Below are 26,790 nucleotides of genomic sequence, written 5' to 3' on the forward strand. Positions count from 1 at the left end.
AGAGAAACTGCACTACGGGAGTGATCCTGGGGTAATAATTACATTGTTTGATAGGCCTATAGTGGATTGATGCATGTTGCATATAATTACCGTTGGAGTGCATAATTGCCATGGTGTTTATGCCAACATGCCCCCCCCCCAAAAAAAACAAACAGCACAATATAGTCTAAAGTTACAAGCAGTAGGCTTACCATGTAAGAGGACACAATTCTTTTGAACCTAAAAGACAATCTAATCAAAATTGTGTGAGTAGACCCTCTCACAGTTGAGGCTTAGGGTATTATAATAGCCTGCAGATGAACAATATAGCTCAATGCTATTTTCTAAGACGCAGCTGTCACGACATGTCAGTCAGACGTTCAATGATAGGCGACAGTACGCATTCATCTCATTATTGTCTCTTTTCACCCACGATAGACATAATTGTAATCCAAACCCAACCTCGTTGTGACACACTGAGGTTCCAAACTCAGTCATAGACAAGACTGACTTTATGACCAAAATGATCCTATTTACACTTTGTAGTAAATTTTGACACAAAAATCAATGTTTCTGACTCATATCAATGCCACATGGGCCGTTTTCAAAGGGATTAATTGTTTTTTTAGTGTCAGTCAGTCTTTAAATACATGTCATTTTGTTCTTGAAACACTGTAGAATTCCATTCATACCTATGGAGGACTGCACCTACTGGGGAATACCAATATGGCTGACTGGTGGCTTTTAAGCCTCTCATTGGCCAATACATAGCATCAGCAATCCTGTCACGCCCTGACCATAGAGAGTCTTTTATTCTCTATGTTGGTTAGGTCCGGGTGTGACTAGGGTGGGTAATCTAGGTTGTTCTATTTCTATGTTGGCCTGGTATGGTTCCCAATCAGAGGCAGCTGTTTATTGTTGTCTCTGATTGGGGATCATATTTAGGCAGCCATTTCCCCACTGTGTTTTGTGGGATCTTGTTTTGTTTTTGTGTAGTTGCCTGTGAGCACTCCAGAACGTTTCGTTTATTGTTTTTTTTGTGCGGTTCACTTCTAATAAAATGTCGAACCGATTTCACGCTGCGCTTTGGTCTGAATGTTCTTACGACGTTCGTGACAAATCCTGGTTTTATACACTGTACTTCATTGGTTTTACCTCAAATAAGTCCATGGGAAACTCATGGGATTTAATACAGTCAATAGAAAAGAAAATCTGCATTCTTTCAAGGTTTAGAGAATTTAGACATCACATAATACTCTAATCCCCACTCTTTTGAAAAATGCCAAGGCCACTGACGTTGTCTTAAATGAGCTAGGTGTCAGAGTGCTGTGTGAACAGTTTCTATGACGCAAGCACACAAATTATCTTCAGGAAATGTACCTTTTCGTCTGTCCTCCCTTCCTCTCCACTAAAGGACGAGAGGCTTACGGTGACGCGGGCAGCTCCTGTCAATGGGACACCAGCCATCCTGCACTTCCACTACCAACTGAGCGAGTGCCGCACGGCCTGCTGGGAAACAGCCCTCTCCTCGGACAGCCTCTTTCTGGAGATCCCCGCTGGGGCGCTGGCGGAGGGCAGCAAAGAGGGGTAAGCATAGGCACACACGCAGACGGACAGACAGGCAGGGTGTTACATACAGCTCTGAGACACATACCCCTTGTTAAGACCTACCAGCTTGCCTGCAGACACCCATTGCAGAAATGTTGGATGACCTGTTAGGTTACTAATTTCACATGCAAGTTATACTCTGACAACATTTATAGTATAAGGACAATGGAGCGTGCACATGCTAACAGAAAGGACGAGGTGGGTCATTGTGTCATTGTAGCAAAGTATTTATCAACAAAAAATCTGATCTCATTTTCGTTCTATCTATACAAAAGGCCATGATTGATTTTGGCCCAATAGGCCTGGCATATTACCTCTTTCAAGGAGCTTTCAGTTTTAATAGGATTATTTTATCTAAAATCCTTTAGGCCTACCTACAGAAGAAGAAAAAACTACACATCCCTGCACAGCCTGGCAAGAGTGGCACAAAGGGTGTTAAGCGTCCCCAGTGGCTCTGCAAGCGCTGAGAGGGTATTCTCCTATGCTGGCCTGCTCTCCAGGGACCAGACTCTGGCCAAACTCATGTTTCTAAAAATGAATTCAAAAGGCACATACGACTGAGCCTAATAAGGCATTTTTTTACATTTGTATTTAATTCTAAGTAAGTCACAGCTTATTTTTAAACGATAATTATTTAATCCAACTAAATGTTTAAATTCTGAGCACTTAATGTCCCTGCCAACCTAGTGTGTCACACATTCAAATGCTTCACTATTTATTTATTTGAAGGCTATAGCCTTGAAATAATGTAAATAATATAACCTAAATAATAAATTAATCGTTCCTTCTTAGGCTACCTGTCTTGCTCCTGACCTATTTAGAGTGTTTATATGCTGTTTAATACTGTATGACATGTAGCCTACTTGAAATTATAAGCACTTCTTACAGTCACTTTTTCCTGTTATTTAATGAAATACTTTTCATTCAAATTATATTTTATTTAACTCGGCAAGTCAGTTAAGAACAAATTCTTATTTACAATGATGGCCAAACCCAATTGTGCGCCGCCCAACGGGATTCCCAATCATGGCCAGATGTGATACAGCCTCTACAGACTGTAGTAACGCCTCTTGCACTGAGATGCAGTGCCTTAGACTGCTGCGCCACTCGGGAGATTTGGTTTCAATACTTCAAAACCAAATGGTAGGTTCAGGTAGTCAAAAAAAATAGATGTGTGTTGGTTAAATTGTGATTTGAATGAATTGAGTGAATTTGGAGCAGCAGTTTTATTTTCCTTTGAGCAAGGAGCGGTTTTTAGCGAAGCAGTTGGAAAGGACGTGGAGCGCCGGAGTGGTGTGCAAGCCACCGCTCCATGAGCAATGAGCGGGATTTCCGACCACTCAACTCCACTCACATACTCTGATCTGGATCAGAGGAAAACCTTTGTGAGAATTCTGTTAATTGACTACAGTTCAGCATTCAACACTATTGTCCCCTCCAAGCTCGGCACCAAGCTCAGAGCCCTGGGTCTGGACACCACCGTCTGCAACTGGATCCTGGACTTCCTGACGGGCAGACCATAGGCTGTGAGGATTGGCAACAACACCGCCACCACACTGACTCTTAACAAAGGGGCCCCCCAGGGGTGTGTCCTCAGCCCTTTGCTGTACTCCCTGTTCACCCACAACTGCGTGGCTTTGCACGACACCAACTCCATCATCAAGTTTGCTAACAACTCAACGGTTGTAGGCCTGATAACCTACAACGACAAGTGAACCTAAAAGGGAGGAGGTAAGTGAACTGGTATTGCGGTGCCAGTACAACAACCTCTCCCTCAACGTCAGCAAAACAAAATATTTGATTGTTGACTTGCTCCGATCCACATGAACGGGACTTCCGATAGAGAGTCAGTAGTTTTAAGTTCCTCGGCGTCCACATCACCGAGGACTTGACATGAACCAACAACATCACCAGTAGTCAAGAGGGTGCAACAGCGTCTCTACTTCCTAATGCTTCTAAAGATATTCGGTGGAAGAAATCTGACTTACAGCATTTTGCCATGGTGCGGAGAGAAAAATGTGCTGTTTATAACACTATTCTACACATTTTGTCAAGAGGGGCACATGCCCTGTGTGCTTGTTCGGTAATCCTGCCCTGCATGCATGTCCTTAACACATGACTAATAAAACTTGAAACAATGCATTTCAGGGAGGCTATTCTCTCTCTCTCTAGTCCAGTGATTCTCTCTCTAGTCCAGTGATTCCCAACTCTGGTCCTCGAGTACCCCTAACAGCACACACATTTTAGTTGTAGTCCCGAACAAAAAACACCTGATTCATTCAACTTGTCAAGGGCTTGATCAATAGTTGACAAGTAGAATCAGGTATGTTTCTACTTGTCAACAGGGCCAGTACAAAAATATGTACTGTTGGGGGGACTGGGGTTGGGGAACACTGCTCTAGTCCATTCTTCTTATGAATAGAAATGAGCCATTACGCGGCGTCGTCATGTAATATGTCATCAGTGTCATGTCGATATCCTCTTGGCACGGCCTGCAGAGCTAACAAGCTATTTCTAAGGGGGCACTGCAGCTGCCACTGCATTATTATGTAAGTCTACTCTCTTATGTAAAAACAGTGCATCATCTCATTCTCTTCCCCCTTCTCTTTCTCCCCAGGCTCACCAGCCTGCTGGAGTTTGCTGAGGAGAAGCTGAAAGTCAACTACGTGTTCTTGTGGTTCGATAGAGCCAGAGAGGATCGATGTAAGCGCTCCACTATTTAGTGCTGGATTCAAAGGAGGAGTGCAGCTAGAATTCTTATTTGAAACCCCCAAAAAATGTCACCCCGCCTCTGTTTTGGTGAAAAGCTCTGGATGGATGCAAGGACTGACCATCCATGATATCAAAATTATAGTTTTAAACATGTTGAGGCTATACACTGTTTGTTTACATTTACATTGTTTTACTCTAATCTTGTAAACAATCTTATATTTTGGGTTCTGATGAGGTATGACATTTAAGCTAGGCTCATGGGGCATTTATAAGTTATATTCTTAAAGAATCAATGGCTATATATCATTAATGTATAAGTCACAAATGGATGAAGCAACTGCCAATTCTAGCTTTTAATGGGCACATAATTGGTGGTTAGCATTAGCATGCTAATTAATTTCCATATAATGTACTTGGACTGTCCCAATTAGATGTTTAGACTGATACACATTGGAAAGCAAGGGTTGCAGTTCCTTTCCAACTGTAGAACATTTCCTTGGAGAAAAAAAACATTGAATGGACAATGACATTTGATTGAGCTATCCTTTTGTATATTAATTACGTCCATGAAATCAAACGACCATAGCTTATAAGTACACTATACATACAAAAGTATGTGGACACCCCTTCAAATGAACCACATCTGTTGCTGACCGGCGTATAAAATCGAGCACACAGCCATGCAATCTCCTTCGATAAACATTGGCTGTAGAATGGCCTTACTGAACAGCTCAGTAAGGCTTTCCACTTGGCACCGCCATAGGATGCCACCTTGACAACAAGTCAGTTCGTCTAATTTCTGCCCTGCTAGAGCTACCCCGGTTAACTGAAAGTTCTGTTATTGTGAAGTGGAAACATCTAGGAGCAACAACAGCTCAGCCGCGAAGTGGTAGGCCATACAAGCTCACAGAATGTGTAAAAATCGTCTGTCCTCGGTTGCAACACTCACTACTGAGTTCCAAACAGCCTCTAGAAGCAACGTCAGCACAATAACTGTTTGTCGGGAGCTTCATGAAATGGGGTTCCATGTCCGAGCAGCCGCACACAAGCCTAAGATCACCATGCGCAATGCCAAGGGTCGGCTGGAGTGGTGCAAAGCTCTCCGCCATTGAACTCTGGAGCAGTGGAAACGCGTTCTCTGGAGTGATGAATCACGAGTCACCATCTGGCAATCCAACGGACGATTCTGGTTTGGCGGATGCCAGGGGAACGCTACCTGCCCGAATGCCTAGTCCCAACTGTAAAGTTTTGTAGAGGAGGAACAATGATCTGGGGCTATTTTTCATGGTTCGGGCTAGGCCCCATAGTTCCAGTGAAGGGATATCTTAACTCTACAGCATACAATGACATTCGAGATGATTCTGTGCTTCCAACTTTGTGGCAACAGTTTGGGGAAGGCTCTTTCCTGTTTCAGCATGTCAATGCCCCCGTGCAGCGAGGTCCATACAGAAATGGTTTGTCGAGATCGGTGTGGAAGAACTTGACTGGCCTACACAAAGCCCTAACCTCAAACACATTTGAGGTAGAATGGAACGCCGACTGTGAACCAGGCCTAATCACCCAACATTAATGCCCAACCGCACAAATGCTCTTGTGACTGAATGGAAGCAAGTCCTTGCAGCAATGTTCCACCATTTTTATTTTACTTTTATTTAACCAGGCAAGTCAGTTAAGAACAAATTCTTATTTTCAATGACAGCCTAGGAACAGTGGGTTAACGGCCTTGTTCATATGCAGAACAACAGATTTTTACCTTGTCAGCTCAGGGATTCGATCTTGCAACCTTTCGGTTACTAGTTCAATGCTCTAACTGCTAGGCTACCTGCCACCCCACCATCTAGTGGAAAGCTTTCCAAGAAAGTGGAGGCTCTTATAGCAGCAAAGGGGAGGCCAACTCCATATTAATGCCTATGAATTTGGAATAAGATGTTCGATGAGCAGGTGTCCACATACTTTTGGTCATGTAGTGTATCTTGATTAGAAGTGGCAGTGATGTTCTAGCGAAGTTAATCTTAGATAGTGCTTCTAATCTGGTACCCAAGACAGAACGGCCACAACACTGGTTAATCCTGTCCTGGTCCTGCTAGGTTCACTAACTTCTCTGTATGGTCTCTCTTTCTCTCTGAACAGTATCCATCATAAAGACTTTCCACTACATGGGCTTTGAGGTGGTGAAACCCGGCAACCCTCTGGTGCCGGCTCGGACAGACCTCATCTTCATGGTCTACTCTCTGGAAAACAGCAGCTCCGATGAGGAGTGAATGAAACATTGTAAAACCGGACCACCCTGCTGCTCCCTAGCCCACACATGACCCCCACAGAACCCCTCCCGCCAGCTGCCTTCATCCCTGTCCCCCATCCTCAAACTGTGTCCCCTCCCTAACCCCAAAGATACTCTCTTCCACCCAAATCTCTACCCTTCTCATTGATTGGGTTGTCACACTTTTGTAGACTCTATTATAAGAGGGGTGTGGTGCTTGGGGATGCTAAGATCTCTGTGGTGATACATCTTCCCCTGATGAGCACAGCGGTGGAGCATGGAAGGGCAGAGCTTGGACCGAGTCATCACCTGATTGGTTCAGATTTGACTAATCGCCCCACCGATGGGCTCCACTCCATGCCAGGCTTTACATGCCTGCCCACAACAATCCAACAAGGTGACTTTTTGGCTGGAAGTAAAAGCATATCTATACTCTGACAGCTTGCACGGAATATCAAAGAGCCTGACTTGGGTCTTTTAATGTACAGTGGTTTCTATACAAAGCAGGGCTTGTTTAGTAGGGACAGCAATGTAATGGGTAGCATAAGGGAATTATTTTAAGGGGATATTTGCCTGGGTATGGTTGGGTCAACATGAATTAATTAATAGTTCTGCTTGTATTTTTTCTATGATTGGGACAAGTATAACACTGATCTTTCCGTTACAATTGCATTCATTCTATAACATATATATTTTTTCTCAAACTGTTGGGTATATTAAGTCATCATTCCTACTTTTGCATCACTAGCTATGATCTTTCAGCTTACAATTTTTTTTCTTTTTTTCTTACCAGATTATATTTAGCGTGATATTGTTAGTCTCGTCTGATATTTGAAAGCTGAGCGAAGGTCGTCGTTTTGAATGTTGGGTCAGGGCAATCTAGTTCACAGCTCTCTGCAGCAATGACGTGCGTTCCCCTCACCTGAGGTCGCTCAGCTACGCAGTGAGCCTGTGAAACTAACAACACCTGAATTATTGAGCCAGTAGAGGTACATCGAGAAGAGTGGAAGAACCATTAAACATAAATGTTGTAATCCATTCTCACTCGGCACATAAGTCACCACATAAACATAGCTAGACTTAGCCCTCATCATTTTGCAAATACATTGAAGCGATATAAGAATGGGCTGAGACAGCTCTTCCTGGTTTCAATCCCAGTTATAATTCATATCTTCGTATACAGTTCTATCAACCAGAGCCCTTTTGTACTAGTAGTACCACCCCCAACAACACCTCTGCTCAGTTGAAACTATTTTGAGAGGGTTGTGGTGGGGCCTTTTCCGCCTAAGAAAAGACTGCAATGTTCTCTTTTACACTTCAGTCTTACTGTAGAATGTTCCCCATTTCCCACATTCATCCCTAGCTACCCAAAGCAATGTGGCAAAAAGGAAACAAACCCATGAAGGGAAAAGTCACAACACAAGCACTTTAGGTAGACACGTAAAATCGAGTGGAAGTGCATTAGGGTCCATTATGGAGATGTGGCCAGCGCCTTCTATTTTGTTTTGCCGTGCAAACCAGACAGAATTGCCAAAGAAATAGTTCTACATTCAGCAGTAACAGTTAAAACGTTCTGGTTAACAGTAATCCTATAGGACACTGGCTTAAGTTTCTCTCTCACACTAACAAGATCCCTAAAACAGTGCTAGGGTGACCTGGTTTGTTCAGGAAAGCAGTATACAAATATATTCCCCTACCAATAGCATTTTGTCTCAGAGGAACATGGTCAAGAGTGATCTGTGCTTGGGATCCTATGTGCAGGGGGCTTTCATTTTTGCATGTGTGTAGATGTTGAGTCTTCATAGATGGGTTAGATGACGTCACAAAAACTATACACACACTTCAAATGGGGCAGAAGTCCATGAGGAGTTGTGATTCTGATTGGCCAGATATCTACCAACAATGACAAGAATCTGCCATGTGGGGAATCGTAAATGACTCTTTAGCTAGTTTCATCATGTTCTTGATACCATGTCTTGTTTTGACTGATTTCATGTCAATGCTTATGGCAAAGTTTTGCTAGCTAGCTAACCAACAACTGTAAAGATGTATTTGAGAGACAAGTGTTCATTGTGCAAATGCATTTATGATTTCAATAAACATTGAAGAAATATAGTTTACAAGTCAACCCAGTCGCTTTTGCCCCATAGTTGCGCACGCGTCAGTTGTTGCTAAACAACCAACCCCGTCTATAGCTGTTGAATGAGCAGTGACGAAAAGGATAATGTCTATTCATCTTCAGAGTTATATTTTTATGTATCTTTCTTGGTTGATTGTTTCTTTCTTATAGCCTAGTTTAGTTGTTTTGTTTACAGTGGCGTACAGAGAATCATTCAATGGCAATCCATACTTGTATACCTTTAACTTTTTCTGTCCGGAAAAAAATTAAATTGTTTTAATCTATCTTGCTTGTGTTTGTTTATCCATCGGGATGTGTGTGCATAGTTGCTGACAATTGAGAGAGAATGTGTGAGTAAGAATTTGTCCCTGGGTTTGATCCCGGGTTTTGGCACCAAAAAAAGGAATATAATAAACGGTAATAACCGACTCATGAGCACCATTATTTGACAGCCAGACAGACCCTGTACTGACAACGGTCCATCAAACAGGTTGTTGAATTTAGCATTTCATCTTCTGTATTTAGGACGATGTAGTAGTGACGCTAAATAGGGTTGGTCATATCCACCTCCAAAACATAAAAACCCCAGAACTTTATTCCATTTCCTGTACCATTTAGACTTCAGAGGTCTGGACCTGACAAAGACTTCTGTGAAGTCAAACCTTTGCTTTATTGCTGCAGTATGATATGATACAATGGGGAACAGCAATACACCATGTGTGGGCCTTCCCTTTATCTCAGATGTAGCACAAATACATTTTGGGTCTGCTGTCTGTAGGCCTACACTTGTGTGTGATTGTGAACTACCCCTTCAACCACCACCTTCCGGAGACACCTGAAACCCCACCTCTTTAAGGAATACCTGGGATAGGATAAAGTAATCCTTCTAACCCCCCCCCCCTTAAAAGATTTAGATGCACTATTGTAAAGTGGTTGTTCCACTGGATATCATAAGGTGAATGCACCAATTTGTAAGTCGCTCTGGATAAGAGCGTCTGCTAAATGACTTAAATGTAAATGTAAACCTTATTTAGGCAAGGCTTTACAAAACCTCAAAAAGGTATCTACCAACAGTAACCTAGTGCATGTGAGAGACAAAGACGTTGGGATTAATGGAATAGGTGAGTCAAATGCAGAGTTGTTTATCAGAATGAGTAGGCCAAAGGCTATAAAACGCTCTTCTCCCGCTGGGCTCTCAGCTCTCTTGCCGATTCAACCAATAATCTTCAGGCTGTTTCCTGGAAACTGTCCGACACTCCTGATGTTCTGCCAAGCCCACTTTGTCCCAAATTGGTTGATCTTTCCATCTATTTCCGGTGTCAGGCCAGTAAAGGTGCTGTGCTACATGCCTTAGGCATTTTCCACAGTCCAGTGTCAAGGCAGCGCAAAGGACAGAGCTTGACCTCTGACCTCATTACAGGCGTTGTGTGCAGATGACAGAGTTAGGCTTGTTTACTGCTAAGTGGAAAGTAGCTTGTTTAGCCTAGGCTGCCCCCAAGGCATCTGTTCTGTGTTTCATAGCAGCAGCATGGTTTGAAACTGACTTTAAAACTCCTATTCTTCTATGTAGTCACACAATCACTATGGTCTCAGACATTTAGACATGCTATTTATTTAGTCTGAATGTGGGCCTATTTTGTTGCTGGGTTACAAGGTGTATTTTAGGCCCTGTGCACACTCAGGTTGTAAGGCTGATTTACAGTACAACACATTTTACATATTTTCGATTACTTTTTCCACACAAAATGTTTTATGCAACATGACTGACACAGCAGAAACCCAGCTGCCATTCTGGCTCCCACCACTAATCCCTGGCGGAGCAAAAAAGGACAGTCAGTCCCTTCTGACCTTAATCTTCACTTGACTTTACATAACAAGCCTTCAGATTGACGCTGTTACCGCATGGATGTCAGTCACAGCATTTTGCACAAGTCCCTTTTCTGCATGTACAGCTATCAGGGTTTGAGGATCAGGTCAGCAGAATTAAAGCAAGCTAGAATCAATGACTAATCCCTTCTAAAAATGACCTGACTCATCTTTTACATCGCATCTGATATCCGCTAATTCCACCAGAAAAGCGCATGAAATATGGATGTTGCATAAACACATTTAGGGAATTTCAATATTCTCCACATTACATGATCAGAACACTATTCATGAACATTTCCTTAGCACTGATGGCTCAGCATATAGCTTACAGCATAAGTCACATATTTCCTCTCAAACATACTGTGTTCTCATTTGATGGCTCATGTTTAATATATGACACACGTAGTGTGACAAATATTAGACTGTGCAGAGGCTTCGTGAGTTTTGTACAGAGTTGTTACACAGAAAATGTGAATGTGACAACACGCAGTCAGCCCTAGCTTTCTGAATAAACATCATTCAGCAGATGCCAGACATGTATAGTATTTAGCCTTTATTTAAAGAAATACAACAGATAGTCAAAGAACAATTTAGAAAACCTGAACAATTTTTTATTTATTTTTTTACAGAAAAGTAACAATGTGGGCCACTCATTTGTCTTTCTCCTTCTGCTCTTTTTCCTTCTTCTCTTTCTCCGCTTTGGCCTCCTCCGCCTCGTGTTTCTTGATCAGCTCATCCACTTCCTTCTGTTTCAGCACCTTGATGCAAGTCTTTCCGTTCTCTCTGGTCAAAGTGGCGATCTCCACTAGATAACACCAAAGCGGAGACACAAAGGGTTACAAAAAGGAGGCTACCACCCAGCATGTAAACCAGTAACATAAATATTCCCCCCAAAAGTTATCACTTAAGAGGTTGGAAGGGGGAAAATGAGGAGCGCAATACAACAGACATACATATACAGTATATGCAAATAAAGCCTTGTTCACACAGCAGGCCTTCATGCTCAAATCGGTTTTTCAAAACCATTTTAGACTACTGGACTGTCCAAACAGCAAGTGACCAAAACGTGTGTGTGTGTGTTCAGACAGCAGTCATTTGCTGACAAGTCTATGCTAGTTGTCATAGTAACAACAGTGTGTGCAGTGTGTAGGCTGATTGATGTATGGTGCTTGTTTCCCATTACTCAGAAGTTAAGTAGCAAGCTAAGGTGACAATGCCTGCCATGGACATTTTCCATTTCCTTTGAATGTTACTAAAGCCTCAAAAGGATAACTTTCATAACTAGACCTTTTTGGCTTTCTAGCACAATCACCAATTTGTTTGTAAACAATTAACAAGCTAGTTAGCTACCATGTTCTTGTCAAACAGAGTAGCTAGCAATCAACAATATAAAAACCACTTGAGGGCAAATATATCAAATTTGACCGTTCAGACAAGTCACATGTCCAGGATAGGGCTGGGCGATATGGCCAAAATATATCACAGTATTGAAAAAGAAATTGACAGTATGACGGTATTTTATGTTGTCGAATAATAAAAGTTGTGACAGGGTAGGAACCAAAGTGTTGATAAAGTGTTTCCTAGGTGACCCTATAATCTTTGGCTACATGGAATCTTTACTCTTAGCTACTTCAGGTAGCTACCATTCATGCCTTGCATATTCCTCAGGGGTACGCGCAATGCCATCGGGGTACGCCAAATAAAAATGTGATTCATATTTTTTTCCTTCACATTGTCAAACAGTACATTTATATTTTTCAACGGGGGTATACATTTGGGTGAGGTTTTTTGCCCTCACCTGAGGAACCTCGTTTCACTGCCAAAAATAAAATTAAACCATCTAGTGTTCAGCGAAATAACAACACTATGTCAAATACAGGTATCCTAGTCAAATAATTAACATCCAATCACATTAACCGTTACTTTCTCGTGGGAAACCTTCACTCTTGCGCAGACATTTAGAAATGAAACATGACAATTTGAAAAATAAGCCACAGGAGTTTATTGAGCGAGAAAAAAATACTACTTTTGAGTAGTAAGACATGTATAAAAGCAACAGATACCATTAATAAGAAGAGGCTAGGAGCGTCTTATATGGTGAGCTACCGACTTAATTATTCCTGCTGCCGTAGGTATGGCTGGGACAATGCTGGGGGAAAAGGCCCAAAAAACTATAGACAATGCCTTCATCAAACAACACTATTTTGAAACAATTACTGCTTCGCATACAAGCCAGTGAATTATGTGTTACAGCTGGATGAGTCAGACATGGAGGGGGGGGGAGCTCCTGGTATGTGTCTGTTACGTTTATGGGGGTCAATTAAGGAAGACATCCTCTTCTGCAAAAAGTACTGGACAGCTTTGTGACATCAAATGGACTTGTGGTCAAGATGTGTTGGTATCTGTACTGATGGCGCAAAAGCCATGACAGGGAGACCTAGTGGATTGGTAACGCGCGTGCAAGCAGTTGCTCCCGACGCCACTTGGGTACACTGCAGCATCCACCGAGAGGCTCTTGCTGCCAAGGGAATGCCTGACAGCTTGAAAGATATTTTGGACTTTGTTAACTTTGTTAAAGCAATGCCCCTGAACTCTTGTGTATTTTCTGCATTATGCAATATGGGCAGTGACCATGTAATGCTTTCAAAACATACAGAAGTGTGCTGGTTATCAAAGGAAAAAGTATTGACACGGTTTTTTTTTTTTAATTGAGAGACGAGCTTAAAGTTTTCTTACTGACCATAATTTTCACTTGTCTGACTGCTTGCATGATGACGAGTTTCTCACACGACTGGCCTATCTGGGTGATGTTTTTTCCACTCGCCTGAATGATCTGAATTACAGGGTCTCTCCGCAACTATATTCAATGTGTAGGACAAAATTGAGGCTAAGAAGTTGGAGCTCTTTTTTGTCTGCATTAACAAGGACAACACAGGTCTTTCCATCATTGTATGATTTTTTGTGTGCAAATGAACTCAAGATATGGACAATGTCAAATGGGATACAGCGAAGCACATGAGTGAGCTGGGTGCGCAATTACGCAGGTACTTTCCCGAAACGGATGACACAAACTGGATTTGTTATCCCTTTCATGCCCTGCCTCCAGTCCACTTACCGATATAAGCCTAATCAAAATTGCAACAAGCGGTTCTGTGAAAATTTAATTTAAAAATCAGAAGCCACTGCCAGATTTCTGGATAGGGCTGCGCTCAGAGTATCCTGCCTTGGCAAATCGCGCTGTTAAGACACTGATGTCCTTTGCAACCACGTACATATGTGAGAGTGGATTCTTAGCCCTCACAAGCATGAAAACTAAATACAGGCACAGACTGTGCATGGAAATTATTTAAGACCGACTCCAATACAACCCAACATTGCAGAGTTATGGGCATCCTTTCAAGCACACCCTTCTCATTAACCTGTGGTGAGTTATTCACAATTTTCAATGTACAAATAAGGTTTTATATGTAAGATGGCTAAATAAAGAGCATAATTATTGATTATTATCATTTGTGCCCTGGTCCTATAAGAGCTCTTTGTCACTTCCCATGAGCTGGGTTGTGACAAAAACTCTCATTCTTATGTTTAACAAATATATCGTATAGTGTGTGGCAGGCTTACAATTATGACAAAAAACAACATTTGAGAGTACGCTGACCCTGGTGTTAGAAGGGGCACACAGCTGGAGGTTGAATGTTTGAAGGGGTACCGACTATAAAAAGTTTGGGAACCACTGATTTAGAAGATCCTGTTTCACAAACATGCAGATTTAAGTCTACACCATCACTGGTATTATCAGGCTGTATAGCTAATTACGTTTGCTCTGACTCAGTACATTTATTAGCTAGCTAGCTAACTTGCTAGCAACTAACAAGATTTAGGCCTAACTTGCTAAGAAAAAATAAACTAGCTGTTTGCAGATGTATGAAACAAACTAAGTGTAATTATATACTGAACAAAAATATAAACGCAACATGTAATGTTGGTCCCATGTTTCATGAGCTGAAATAAAAGATACCAGAAATGTTCCATACACACAAAAAGCTTATTTCTCTCAAATTGTGCACACATTTTTTACATCCCTGTTAGTGAGCATTTCTCCTTTGCCAAGATAATCCATCCACCTGACAGTTGTAGCATATCGAGAAGCTGATTAAACAGCATGATAATTACATAAGTGCACCACAAGGCCACAGATGTCTCAAGTCTTGGAGCGTGCAATTGGCATGCTGACTGCAGTAATGTCAACAGAGAATGTAATATTAATTTCTCTACCATAAGCCACCTCCAACGTAATTTTTAAGAATTTGGCAGTACATCCAACTGGCCTCACGCCAGCCCAGGACCTCCACATCCAGCTTCTTTACCTGCGGGATCGTCTGAGGAGTATTTATTTTTGTGGAGAAAAAGTATTTCTGATTGGCTGGGCCTGCCTCCCCAGTGGGTGGGCCCCAGTCATGTTAAATCCATAGATTAGGGCCTAATGAATTTATTTCAATTGAGTGATTTCCTTCAATGAACTAACGCAGTAAAATCTTTGAAATTGTTGCATGTTGTGTTTATTTTTGTTCAGTATAGAACACTAGTGGATTTATAGTAAGAAGCAAAGTGAACACAGCATTGTCGTCATCAACATTGTTGCATGTGCTGCATTGACCATGCAGACTGAATGCAAGTGTCTCTGTCTCGTGTTCGAGGAACAACAAATCGCGCTCCTTGAGTGACAGGGGTCGGGGCTAGGTCTGTGTGGAAAGTGGCATAGAGAGAAATGACTCAAGTAACAAAGTCAACTATAAAAATGGATGTTACACACAGTGTATCACATTTAACAAACCAACATTCAAATGCCGTTACAGAAGGTAAAGTAAAAACCCAGCCTGGTCTGTCCATCAACACCAGTATATAGTAAAATTCGGTATCCTACCCAGCCCTAGGGCAGGAATCAGATTTGCATCTGACTTTAAACAACCTATGAAGGTGGTTTGAAATGTGGCTTGAAATATCTGAGTCACTTCAAACTGCCAATGTCAACATGGCTTAAGTTAAAAAGGTCCATTAACACTCAATTTGAGTAATATTCCATTCTGATTGAATCTCAAGGGCTCTCTCATACACACAGGCAATCTTTCACTAACACACACCTTTCTCAGCAGACAGCTTGCTGACGTCCATAGTCTTGTTGAGCACTTTGACGGCCAGAGCCAGGGCAGAGGACAGAGACATCTCTCCTTCTTTGAAGTCCTGCTTCAGCATGGACACGGCCGCCTTGGAGAGGACACAAATAAGACACTTAACATCTTTAACACAACACTGAGAAGAAAAAAAACCCCACACACTTTAAAGTTATATTACTGAAGACATTGGGGGTGCTGGTGAGCCAAAAAGGGTCCCCTAAATGTCCAGAAATATTGTCCAGAAAACCCCACAATATTACAATATTACAATACAATATTACAAAATAATTGTGTGGTTTCATGAAATAACATCAATAAATAGGCCTATATCAAGAATTGCACATGCACTGCACTGGTGATGAATATTTTCCCAAAAATCTACAAGTTTTAATACGGGGAATCATTCATAGTTATCAGAGATTGCCGGGAAATACCGCACAAATCAGAAGTGCCCATTTAAAGCGTTTAAAACCAAGATATGATCACTATGCCAGGGTTCTCCTCAAATAAGAGTTTGGCTGCGCCACCGGATCGCCAATGACGTTAATTACGAAACAGGCCGTTCATAAATTCTGAGTGTTATCATGTTCCTTAATTCAGCAGTTGGCTCTCTCGACACCGAGCGCACCCAGAGTATAGCGCTGTCGAATCATACAAACTTTTTAAATGGTAGTCAAACAAATGTCAAATGACCAAAGTTGCTAGAGAACCTTCAACAAATGACAGAATATCTCCTATATTTGGCAAAATCGTGTTAATGAACAGTGGAAATATACTGAACAAAAATATAAAAACACACAACATGCAACAATTTCAAAGATTTTACTGAGTTACAGTTCATATAAGGAAATCGGTCAATTGAAATAAATTAATTTAGGCACTAATCTATGGATTTCAAATGACTGGGAATACAGATATGCATCTGTTGGTCACAGATACGTATAAAAAAATTGTAGTGGCATGGATCAGAAAACCAGTCAGTATCTGGTGTGACCACCATTTGCCTCATGCAGCGCGACACATCTACTTCGCATTGAGTTGATCAGGCTGTTGATTGTGGCCAGTGGAATGTTGTCAAACTCCTCTTCCAATGGCTGTGTGAAGTTAGTGGATATTGTCGGGAACTGGAACACGCTGTCGTGCACGTTGATTCAGAGCATCCCAAACATGCTCAATGGGTGACATGTCTTGTGAGTATGCAGGCCATGGAAGAACTGGGACATTTTCAGCTTCCAGAAATTGTGTACAGATCCTTGAAACACGGGGTCATGCATTATCATGATGAAACATGAGGTGATGGCAGAGGATGAATGGCATGATAATGGGCCTCAGGATCTCTCTGTGCATTCAAATTGCCATCAATAAAATGTCCATAGCTTATGCCTGCCCATACCTTAACCCCACCGCCACCACGGGGCACTCTGTTCACAACGCTGACGTCAGCAAATCGCTTGCCATACACAGTTGTGAGGCCGGTTGGACGTACTGCCAAATTCTCTAAAACGACAATGGTTTAAGCTTAAGGAATAGAAATAAACATTCAATTCTCTGGTAACAGCTCTGGTGGACATTCCTGCAGTCAGCATGCCAATTGCATGCTCCCTCAAACTTGAGACGTCTGTGGTGTTGTGTGACAAAACTACAGATTTTAGAGTGGCCTTTTATTGTCCTCAGCACAAGGTCCAACTGTGTAAAGATCATGCTGTTTAATCAGCTTCTTGATATGCCACACCTGTCAGGTGGATGGATTATCTTGTCAAAGGAGAAATGCTCACTAACAGGGATGTAAAAAAAAATCTTAAGAGAAATAAGCTTTTTTTTTTGCTTAAGGAAAGTTTCCCGGGATCTTTTATTTCAATTCATGAAACATGGGACCAACACTTCACATGTTGCTTTTATATTTTTTGTTAAGTGTAGTTAAAATACCAAGGTTGATCTCACATTCTCTGCTGAAGCTCTCATACGGGCAGAAAGTACGAGACAGCGCAAAGAAGAGGGTGAAATGTTGTGGCGTTATTTTGGCATTCATAGGTTGAAAGATGTGCTTTTTGATAATGCAACCTATGGATGACAGAACAGTTAGGAATTTCCATGCGAGACAGAAGTCAGGATTTGGGGTTTCAATGGGATTGGAAACTAGCCTAGGCTCTAGGACAGAAGATAACAATTCAGAGGCATGAGGGGAAATTGTAACAGGATTCATGTCTGTGACAGAGATGCCTATGTTGTGAATTGTGCATAGGCCTATTAAATGTGACTGTCTGAAGTGTCAAATGACAGTCCAAAGAGGCACACGTTATTTTGTAGGCTATACCAGGGGTCTCCAACAGGTCAACCGTGAGCTACCAGCAGCTCGCAGACCACCTATAAGCAGCTCACCAAACAATTCTGAAAGAACATGCAATTTCCCCGTGTTCCACCACAAACTGTCATAAACAAATCTCAAAGATCCCAGCTACTATCTAACGAACAACATTCTCTCACCCCTGGTTATCCACTACCAGCTTAAAAAGCCAAACCTAACACAATATCTGCTAATTCATTATTTCCAGCAATATTTCCCTTTACTGTGTGTGGTGCAGGCATTTGTCAATCAATCCGTGTGTAGCCAGTAGTGATGGGTCGTTTGCAAATGAGCGGCTCTTTTTGGTGAACGTCGGGAGCGAATCGCATATGTGAAGAGACTTTCATTTTGCTCCCAGAATTGCATACAGCTACTACTGCTGATCTGCAGATGAATTATAAAAACATTCTCTGAAGATGGTAATTCCTCAGTGCAGGAACAATAGTAAGGAGACATGAGCCAAATTAACAGCTCTTTTAGGTGAATGGAGCCAAATGATCGGGCTCACAGAAAAGACTGGGAACGCCCATCACTAGCAATTGAAGTGATAAGCGCCTTGTGGATTGACAAATACTTTCCCCAAAACCTTCTCAATTAAAATGTTAAATGCAAAGTAGGCTTACCTGGCAGAAGTACATGTACACCACTGTTCAAAAGTTTAGGGTCACTTAGAAATGTCCTTGTTTTGAAAGAAAAGCAACTTTTTTTGTCCATTAAAATTTTTTTGTTACATTTACAACATTGTTAATGTTGTAAATGACTATTGTAGCTGGAAACCGCAGATTTTTTATGGAATATCTACACAGGCTTACAGAGGTCCAAAACACCAGTCTCAACTTCAACAGTGAAGAGGTGACTCCGGGATGCTGGCCTTCTAGGCAGAGTTGGAAAGAAAAAGCCATATCTCAGACTGGCCAATAAAAATAAAGATTGTGTTATTTTGCCAGACACTGGACAGAGGAACTCCGCCTAGAAGGCCAGCAACCCGGCATCTTGTCATTGAATTTTTTGGGGGAAATGTAAAGTAGGTTCCTGGGACAGTCCCGGTATCCCGGTTACACATGTTAATCCCAACACTGCACACATTTTGCCAGCCTGCACTGGTTGAATTTCACAGCCTGTTCATGGTTTCATGATTGTCTTAGTGACAGGCTATCGTGATTGATGGAGTGAAGTCTGAATTTCTTCTAGTACATAAGAGGTACCACTGGGGTTGATATTTGAACTAAACTATTTATATAAATCCCATTGGTCAATCTGTTCAAAATTGTAAACAACTATATGCGGATGTAGTGTTCCATGGTATACCAGTTCCACGGTAATATCATTGTACCAAACTTCATGATAGCAACATTTTAGAATACCGTAGTACCGTTTCATATGCTTACAACCAACTTTTTCCAGCCCTACCGCTCTAAAGAACCTGCTGGCGCCTGTTCTAAAATGTTTAGTCCGTTTTGTTAATACACATTGTTGAATTTAAGCAACTGCCACTAGTCTCTTGTATACACAGGAACAATAACATCCACTTCCCTTTCATGCCCATATCATGTGTGGCAGCTGATATCAGCCAGCCACATCCCCTACCAGCCCTCACTCTGCTTCTCTCCATCCGCTCTTTGCACGTCTATATTACTCCTAAATTATATATTTTTTTAAACGTATGATTTGTACATTTGCTACATTGGAGCAGCGCACAAAGCGAGCAATGTTGATACATAATTGAATCGCTTGTTATAACCAAGAGCACAGACCAGACTGAGTAGACTTTGCAAGTTCACCGTCATGCAGCCTCAGTGTCCAAGAAGGTAAACGCATGATTGCAACTTTGCAGCAAAGAAAATGGCTTGTCTCTAGCCTAAACAGTAAAAACAATTACCCATATTACCGGAGATGGCTTTTTTTTCTTTTGGAATTCACGTGCATTTTAAATAATTTCACAAACCATGTCGCGGGCTGTTTATACTTATCCCGGGTCCCAAATTATTGGTTTGATAAACAACTTTGTGCAGTTATGTTACCTGGCTAGCTAACAACCTGGTAAGTTGACAGTAGGTTTAGGCAAATTTGATTGGCAAATGAAGGAAAAGGGTCTGCTACTCATAACATGTGCTTCAAAAAGGACTCATTTAGGCCTAATGTAAGCGTAAACTATACCAAAAATCTATTTCTGTTGCCACTTAAAATTATGTTTGGTGCCTAACATTTTAAAAGTTGGGAGCAGTGTGTGCATGTGTGGTGTGTGTTTTTGAGAGCGAGGGAGACAGTGTGTGAGGAAGGGAGGGAGAGTGCACGTCTGTTAACGGAGGATTATTATGCATGTACAGCGTATTCGGAAAGTATTCAGACCCCTTGACTTTTACCACATTTTGTTAAGTTACAGCCTTATTCTAAAATGTATATTAATTGTTCCCCCCCAATAAATCTACACAAAACCAAAAATTGGCTTAGACAGATTGTTAAACTATATTTTATATTTGAAATTCTTCAAAGTAGCCACCCTTTGCCTTGATGACAGCTTTGCATACTCTTGGCATTCTCTCAGCCAGCTTCATGAGGCAGTCACCTGGAATGCACTTCAATTAACAGGTGTGCCTTGTTAAATGTACATTTGCGGAATTTCTTTCCTTCTTAATACATTTGAGCCAATCAGTTGTGTTAGGGGGGTTGCTATACAGAAAATGGTATTTTACCAAAATGGTATTTTAAGTCCATATTATGGCAAGGAGAGCTCAAATAAGCAAAGAGAAACGACAGTCCATTATTACTTTAAGGAATGAAGGACAGTCAATATGGAACATTTCAAGAACTTTGAAAGTTTCTTCAAGCGCAGTCGCAAAAACTATCAAGCGTTATGAGGACCGCCACAGGAAAGGAAGATCCAGAATTACCTCTGCTGCAGAGGATAAGTTCATTAGAGTTAACCTGTTGGGGATAGGGGGCAGTATTTGCACGGCCGGATAAAAAACGTACCCGATTTAATCTGGTTACTACTCCTGCCCAGTAACTAGAATATGCATATAATTGTTTGATTTGGATAGAAAACACCCTAAAGTTTCTAAAACTGTTTGAATGGTGTCTGTGAGTATAACAAAACTCATTTTGCAGGCCAAAACCTGAGAAGATTCCAAACAGGAAGCGCTCTCTCTGACCATTTCATGGCCTTCTTGATCATCTCTAACCAAAACAGGGGATCTCTGGCATGACGTGACATTTTCTAACGCTCCCATAGGCTCTCAGAAGGCGCCAGAAAGCTGAATGGTGGCTTTGCAGGCCATGGCCGAAAAACATTAGCGCATTTTGTAAGTGGTCGATCTGAGGACAATGAGACTGGAGGCGCGTGGCCGAGCTGACACCATGTTTACGTTCTCTCTCTTTGAACGAAAACAACCACTCCCGGTCGGAATATTATCGCTTTTTTACGAGAAAAATGGCATAAAAATTGATTTTAAACAGCGGTTGACATGCTTCGAAGTACGGTAATGGAATATTTAGAATTTTTTTGTCACGAAACGCGTCGGGCGCATCCCCCTTATTTACCCTTCGGATAGTGTCTTGAACGCACGAACAAAACGGCGCTATTTGGATATAACTATGGATTATTTGGGACCAAACCAACATTTGTTATTGAAGTAGAAGTCCTGGGAGTGCATTCTGACGAAGAACACCAAAGGTAATCAAACTTTTCTAATAGTAAATTGGAGTTTGGTGAGTACCACACTTTGTGGGTGTCAAAATAGCTAGCCTGTGATGGCTGGGCTATCTACTCAGAATATTGCAAAATGTGCTTTCACCGAAAAGCTATTTTAAAATCGGACATAGCGAGTGCATAAAGGAGTTCTGTATCTATAATTCTTAAAATAATTGTTATGTTTTTTGTGAACGTTTATCGTGAGTAATTTAGTAAATTCACCGGAAGTGTTCGGTGGGAATGCTAGTCACATGCTAATGTAAAAAGCTGTTTTTTGATATAAATATGAACTTGATTGAACAAAACATGCATGTATTGTATAGCATAATGTCCTAGGTGTGTCATCTGATGAAGATCATCAAAGGTTAGTGCTGCATTTAGCTGTGGTTTGGGTTTATGTGACATTATATGCTAGCTTGAAAAATGGGTGTCTGATTATTTCTGGCTGGGTACTCTGCTGACATAATCTAATGTTTTGCTTTCGTTGTAAAGGCCTTTTTGAAATCGGACAGTGTGGTTAGATTAACGAGAGTCTTGTCTTTAAAATGGTTTAAAATAGTCATATGTTTGAGAAATTGAAGTAATAGCATTTCTAAGGTATTTGAATAACGCGCCACGGGATTCCACTGGCTGTTGAGTAGGTGGGACGCAAGCCCAGAGAGGTTAACGGCACCTCAGATTGGTTTCTCTAATGACTGCCTCGCCTGGTTCACTTACTACTTCTCAGATAGAGTTCAGTGTGTCAAATCGGAGGGCCTGTGGTACGGACCTGTGGCAATCTCTGGGGGTGCCAGAGGGTTCAATTCTCTGGCTGACTCTTTTCTCTGTATATATCAATGTCGCTCTTGCTACGGGTGATTCTTTGATCCACCTCTACGCAGACGACACCATTCTGTATACATCTGGCCCTTCTTTGGACACTGTGTTATTAACAAACCTCCAAACGCTCTTCAATGCCATACAACACTCCCTCCGTGGCCTCCAACTGCTATTAAATGCTAGTAAAACGAAATGCATTTTTATTTTTTTCACCTTTATTTAACCAGGTAGGCTAGTTGAGAACAAGTACTCATTTGCAACTGCGACCTGGCCAAGATAAAGCGTAGCAATTCAACACATACAACACAGAGTTACACATGGAATAAACAAAACATACTGTCAATAATACAGTAGAACAAAAGAAAACAAAAAGTCTATATACAGTGAGTGCAAATGAGGTAAGTTAAGGCAATAAATAGGCCATTATGGCAAAGTAATTACAATATAGCAATTAAACACTGGAATGGTAGATGTGCAGAAGATGAATGTGCAAGTAGAGATACTGGGGTGCAAAGGAGCAAGATAAATAAATAAATACAGTATGGTGTAGACAGATGGGCTGTTTACAGATGGGCTATGTTCAGGTGCAGTGATCTGTGAGCTGCTCTGACAGCTGGTGCTTAAAGCTAGTGAGGGAGATATGAGTCTCCAGCTTCAGAGATTTTTGCAGTTCGTTCCAGTCATTGGCAGCAGAGAACTGGAAGGAAAGGCGGCCAAAGGAGGAATTGGCTTTGGGGGTGACCAGTGAGATATACCTGCTGGAGCGCATGCTACGAGTGGGCGCTGCTATGGTGACCAGTGAGCTGAGATAAGGCGGGGCTTTACCTAGCAGAGACTTGTAGATAACCTGTAGCCAGTGGGTTTGGTGACGAGTATGAGGCGAGGACCAACCAACGAGAGCATACAGGTCGCAATGGTGGGTAGTGTATAGGGCTTTGGTGACAAAACGGATGGCACTGTGATAGACTGCATCCAGTTTGTTGAGTAGAGTGTTGGAGGCTATTTTATAGATGACATCACCGAAGTCGAGGATCGGTAGGATGGTCAGTTTTACGAGGGTGTGTTTGGCAGCATGAGTGAAGGATGCTTTGTTGCGATATAGGAAGCCGATTCTAGATTTAATTTTGGATTGGAGATGCTTAATGTGAGTCTGGAAGGAGAGTTTACAGTCTAACCAGACACCCAGGTATTTGTCGTTGTCCACGTATTCTAAATCAGAGCCGTCCAGAGTAGTGATGCTGGACGGGCGAGCAGGTGCGGGCAGTGATCGATTGAATAGCATGCATTTAGTTTTACCTGCGTTTAAGAGCAGTTGGAGGCCACGGAAGGAGAGTTGTATGGCATTGAAGCTCGTCTGGAGGTTAGTTAACACAGTGTCCAAAGAGGGGCCAGAAGTATACAGAATGGTGTCGTCTGCGTAGAGGTGGATCAGAGAATCACCAGCAGCAAGAGCAACATCATTGATGTATACAGATAAGAGAGTCGGCCCGAGAATTGAACCCTGTGGCACACCCATAGAGACTGCCAGAGGTCCGGACAACAGGCCCTCCAATTTGACACACTGAACTCTATCAGAGAAGTAGTTGGTAAACCAGGCGAAGCAATCATTTGAGAAACCAAGGCTGTCGAGTCTGCCAATAAGAATGTGGCGATTGACAGAGTCGAAAGCCTTGGCCAGGTCCATGAATACGGCTGCAATGTCTCTTATCGATGGTGGTTATGATGTCGTTTAGGACCTTGAGCGTGGCTGAGGTGCACCCATGACCAGCTCTGAAATCAGATTGCATAGCGGAGAAAGTACGGTGGGATTCAAAATGGTCGGTAATCTGTTTGTTAACTTGGCTTTCGAAGACCTTAGAAAGACAGGGTAGGATAGATATAGATCTGTAGCAGTTTGGGTCTAGAGTGTCCCCCCCTTTGAAGAGGGGGATGACCGCGGCAGCTTTCCAATCTTTGGGAATCTCAGACGATACGAAAGAGAGGTTGAACAGGCTAGTAATAGGGGTTGCAACAATTTCGGCAGATCATTTTAGAAAGAGAGGGTCCAGATTGTCTAGCCCGGCTGATTTGTATCGGTCCAGATTTTGCAGCTCTTTCAGAACATCAGCCATCTGGATTTGGGTGAAGGAGAAATGGTGAGGGCTTTGGCAGGTTGCTGTGGAGGGTGCCGGGCAGTTGACCGGGGTAGGGGTAGCCAGGTGGAAAGCATGGCCAGCCGTAGAGAAATGCTTATTAAAATTCTCAATTATAGTGGATTTATCAGTGGTAACAGTGTTTCCTAGCCTCAGAGCAGTGGGCAGCTGGGAGGAGGTGCTCTTATTCTCCATGGACTTTACAGTGTCCCAGAACCTTTTTGAGTTAGTACAACAGGATGCAAATTTCTGTTTGAAAAAGCTAGCCTTAGCTTTTCTAACTGCCTGTGTATATTTGTTCCTAACTTCCCTGAAAAGTTGCATATCACGGGGGCTATTCGATGCTAATGCAGAACGCCACAGGATGTTTTTGCGCTGGTCAAGGGCAGACAGGTCTGGAGTGAACCAAGGACTATCTATTCCTAGTTCTACATTTTTTGAGTGGGGCATGCTTATTTAAGATGGTGAGGAAGGCACTTTTAAAGAATAGCCAGGCATCATCTACTGACGGGATGAGGTCAATGTCATTCCAGGATACCCCGGCCAGGTCGATTAGAAAGGCCTGCTCACAGAAGTGTTTTAGGGAGCGTTTGACAGTGATGAGGGGTGGTTGTTTGGTCGCAGACCCATTACGGATGCAGGCAATGATCGCTGAGATCTTGATTGAAAACAGCATCAAGCTTAGATTGTAGGATGGCCGGGGTGTTAAGCATGTCCCAGTTTAGGTCACCTAGTAGCACGAGCTCAGAAGATAGATGGGGGGGCAATCAATTCACATATGGAATCAATTCACATATGGCATGATCTTCAACTGCTGCCCGCACCCGCCCGCCCGACTAGCATCACTACTCTGGACGGTTCCGACTTAGAATATGTGGACAACTATAAATACCTAGGTGTCTGGCTAGACTGTAAACTCTTCTTCCAGACTCACATTAAGCATCTCCAATCCAAAGTAAAATCTAGAATCGGCTTCCTATTTGGCAACAAAGCCTCCTTTACTCATGCTGCCAAACATACCCTCGTAAAACTGACTATACTGCCGACCCTCGACTTCGGCAATGTCATTTACAAAATAGCGTCCGCAAATTGGATGCAGTCTATCACTGTGCCATCCATTTTGTCACCAAAGCCCCATATACCACCCACCACTGCGACCTGTATGCTCTCGTTGGCTGGCCCTCGCTACATATTCATCGCCAAACCCACTGGCTCCAGGTCATCTACATGTCTTTGCTAGGAAAAGCGCCGCCTTATCTCAGCTCACTGGTCACCATAGCAACACCCACCCGTAGCACACGCTCCAGCAAGTATATCTCACTGGTCATCCCCAAAGCCAACACCTGCTTTGGCCACCTTTCCTTCCAGTTCTCTGCTGCCAATGACTGGAACAAATTGCAAAAATCACTGAAGTTGGAGACTTTTCTCCCTCACCAACTTTAAGCGTCAGCTGTCAGAGCAGTTTACCAATCGCTGCAGCTGCACACAGCCCATCTGTAAATAGCCCAATCAACCACCTACCTACCTCATCCCCATATTTGTTCGTTTTTCTGCTCTTTTGCACACCAGTATTTCTACTTGCACATCCATCACTCCAGTGTAAATTGCTAAATTGTAATTACTTCGCCACTATTGGCATATTTATTGCCTTACCTCATTTCATTTGCACTCACTGTATACAGATTTTTCTATTGTGTTGACTGTACGATTGTTTATCCCATGGGAAACTCCGTGTTGTTTTCGTCGTACTGCTTTGCTTTATCTTGACCAGGTCGCAGTTGTAAATGAGAACTTGTTCTCAACTGGCCTACCTGGTTAAATAATATATATATTTTTTAAATATTGCAGCCCAAATAAACGCTTCAGAGTTCAAGTAACAGACAACTGTTCAGAGGAGACTGAAATCAGGCCTTCATGGTCGATTTGCTGCAAAGAAACCACTACTAAAGGACACCAATAATAAGAAGAGACTTGCTTGGGCCAAGAAACGAGAAATAGACATTAGACTGGAATAAATTTGTCCTTTGGTCTGGAGTCCAAATTGGAGATTTTTGGTCGAAACCGCCTTTTCTTTGTGAGATGC

At 42.2% G+C, this 26,790-nt stretch overlaps 2 protein-coding genes across 3 annotated transcripts in view; one reads left to right on the forward strand and one right to left on the reverse strand.

Moving 5' to 3' along the window:
* oaz2a (ornithine decarboxylase antizyme 2a) overlaps nucleotides 1-8,962 on the forward strand; it is a 28,589-nt gene extending 19,627 nt beyond the window's left edge. Inside the window, 3 exon segments of the mRNA XM_029758438.1 lie at nucleotides 1,394-1,566; nucleotides 4,205-4,290; nucleotides 6,430-8,962. Coding sequence (XP_029614298.1) covers nucleotides 1,394-1,566; nucleotides 4,205-4,290; nucleotides 6,430-6,560 — 390 coding nt within the window. The 3' untranslated portion in view covers nucleotides 6,561-8,962.
* Nucleotides 8,963-11,083: 2,121 nt separating this feature from the next.
* Nucleotides 11,084-26,790, reverse strand: part of psma4 (proteasome 20S subunit alpha 4) — a 31,102-nt gene continuing 15,395 nt past the window's right edge. For both annotated transcript variants that reach the window (XM_029758439.1, XM_029758440.1), the window contains exons 8-9: nucleotides 15,689-15,812; nucleotides 11,084-11,352 (exon numbers count right to left, since the gene is read on the reverse strand). In XM_029758439.1, the coding sequence (XP_029614299.1) occupies nucleotides 11,198-11,352; nucleotides 15,689-15,812 (279 nt within the window). In that variant the 3' untranslated portion in view covers nucleotides 11,084-11,197. The remainder of the gene's footprint in view (nucleotides 11,353-15,688; nucleotides 15,813-26,790) is intronic.

This window comes from Salmo trutta, chromosome 7, assembly GCF_901001165.1.
Source record: "Salmo trutta chromosome 7, fSalTru1.1, whole genome shotgun sequence".
In the NCBI taxonomy this organism is placed as follows: domain Eukaryota; kingdom Metazoa; phylum Chordata; class Actinopteri; order Salmoniformes; family Salmonidae; genus Salmo; species Salmo trutta.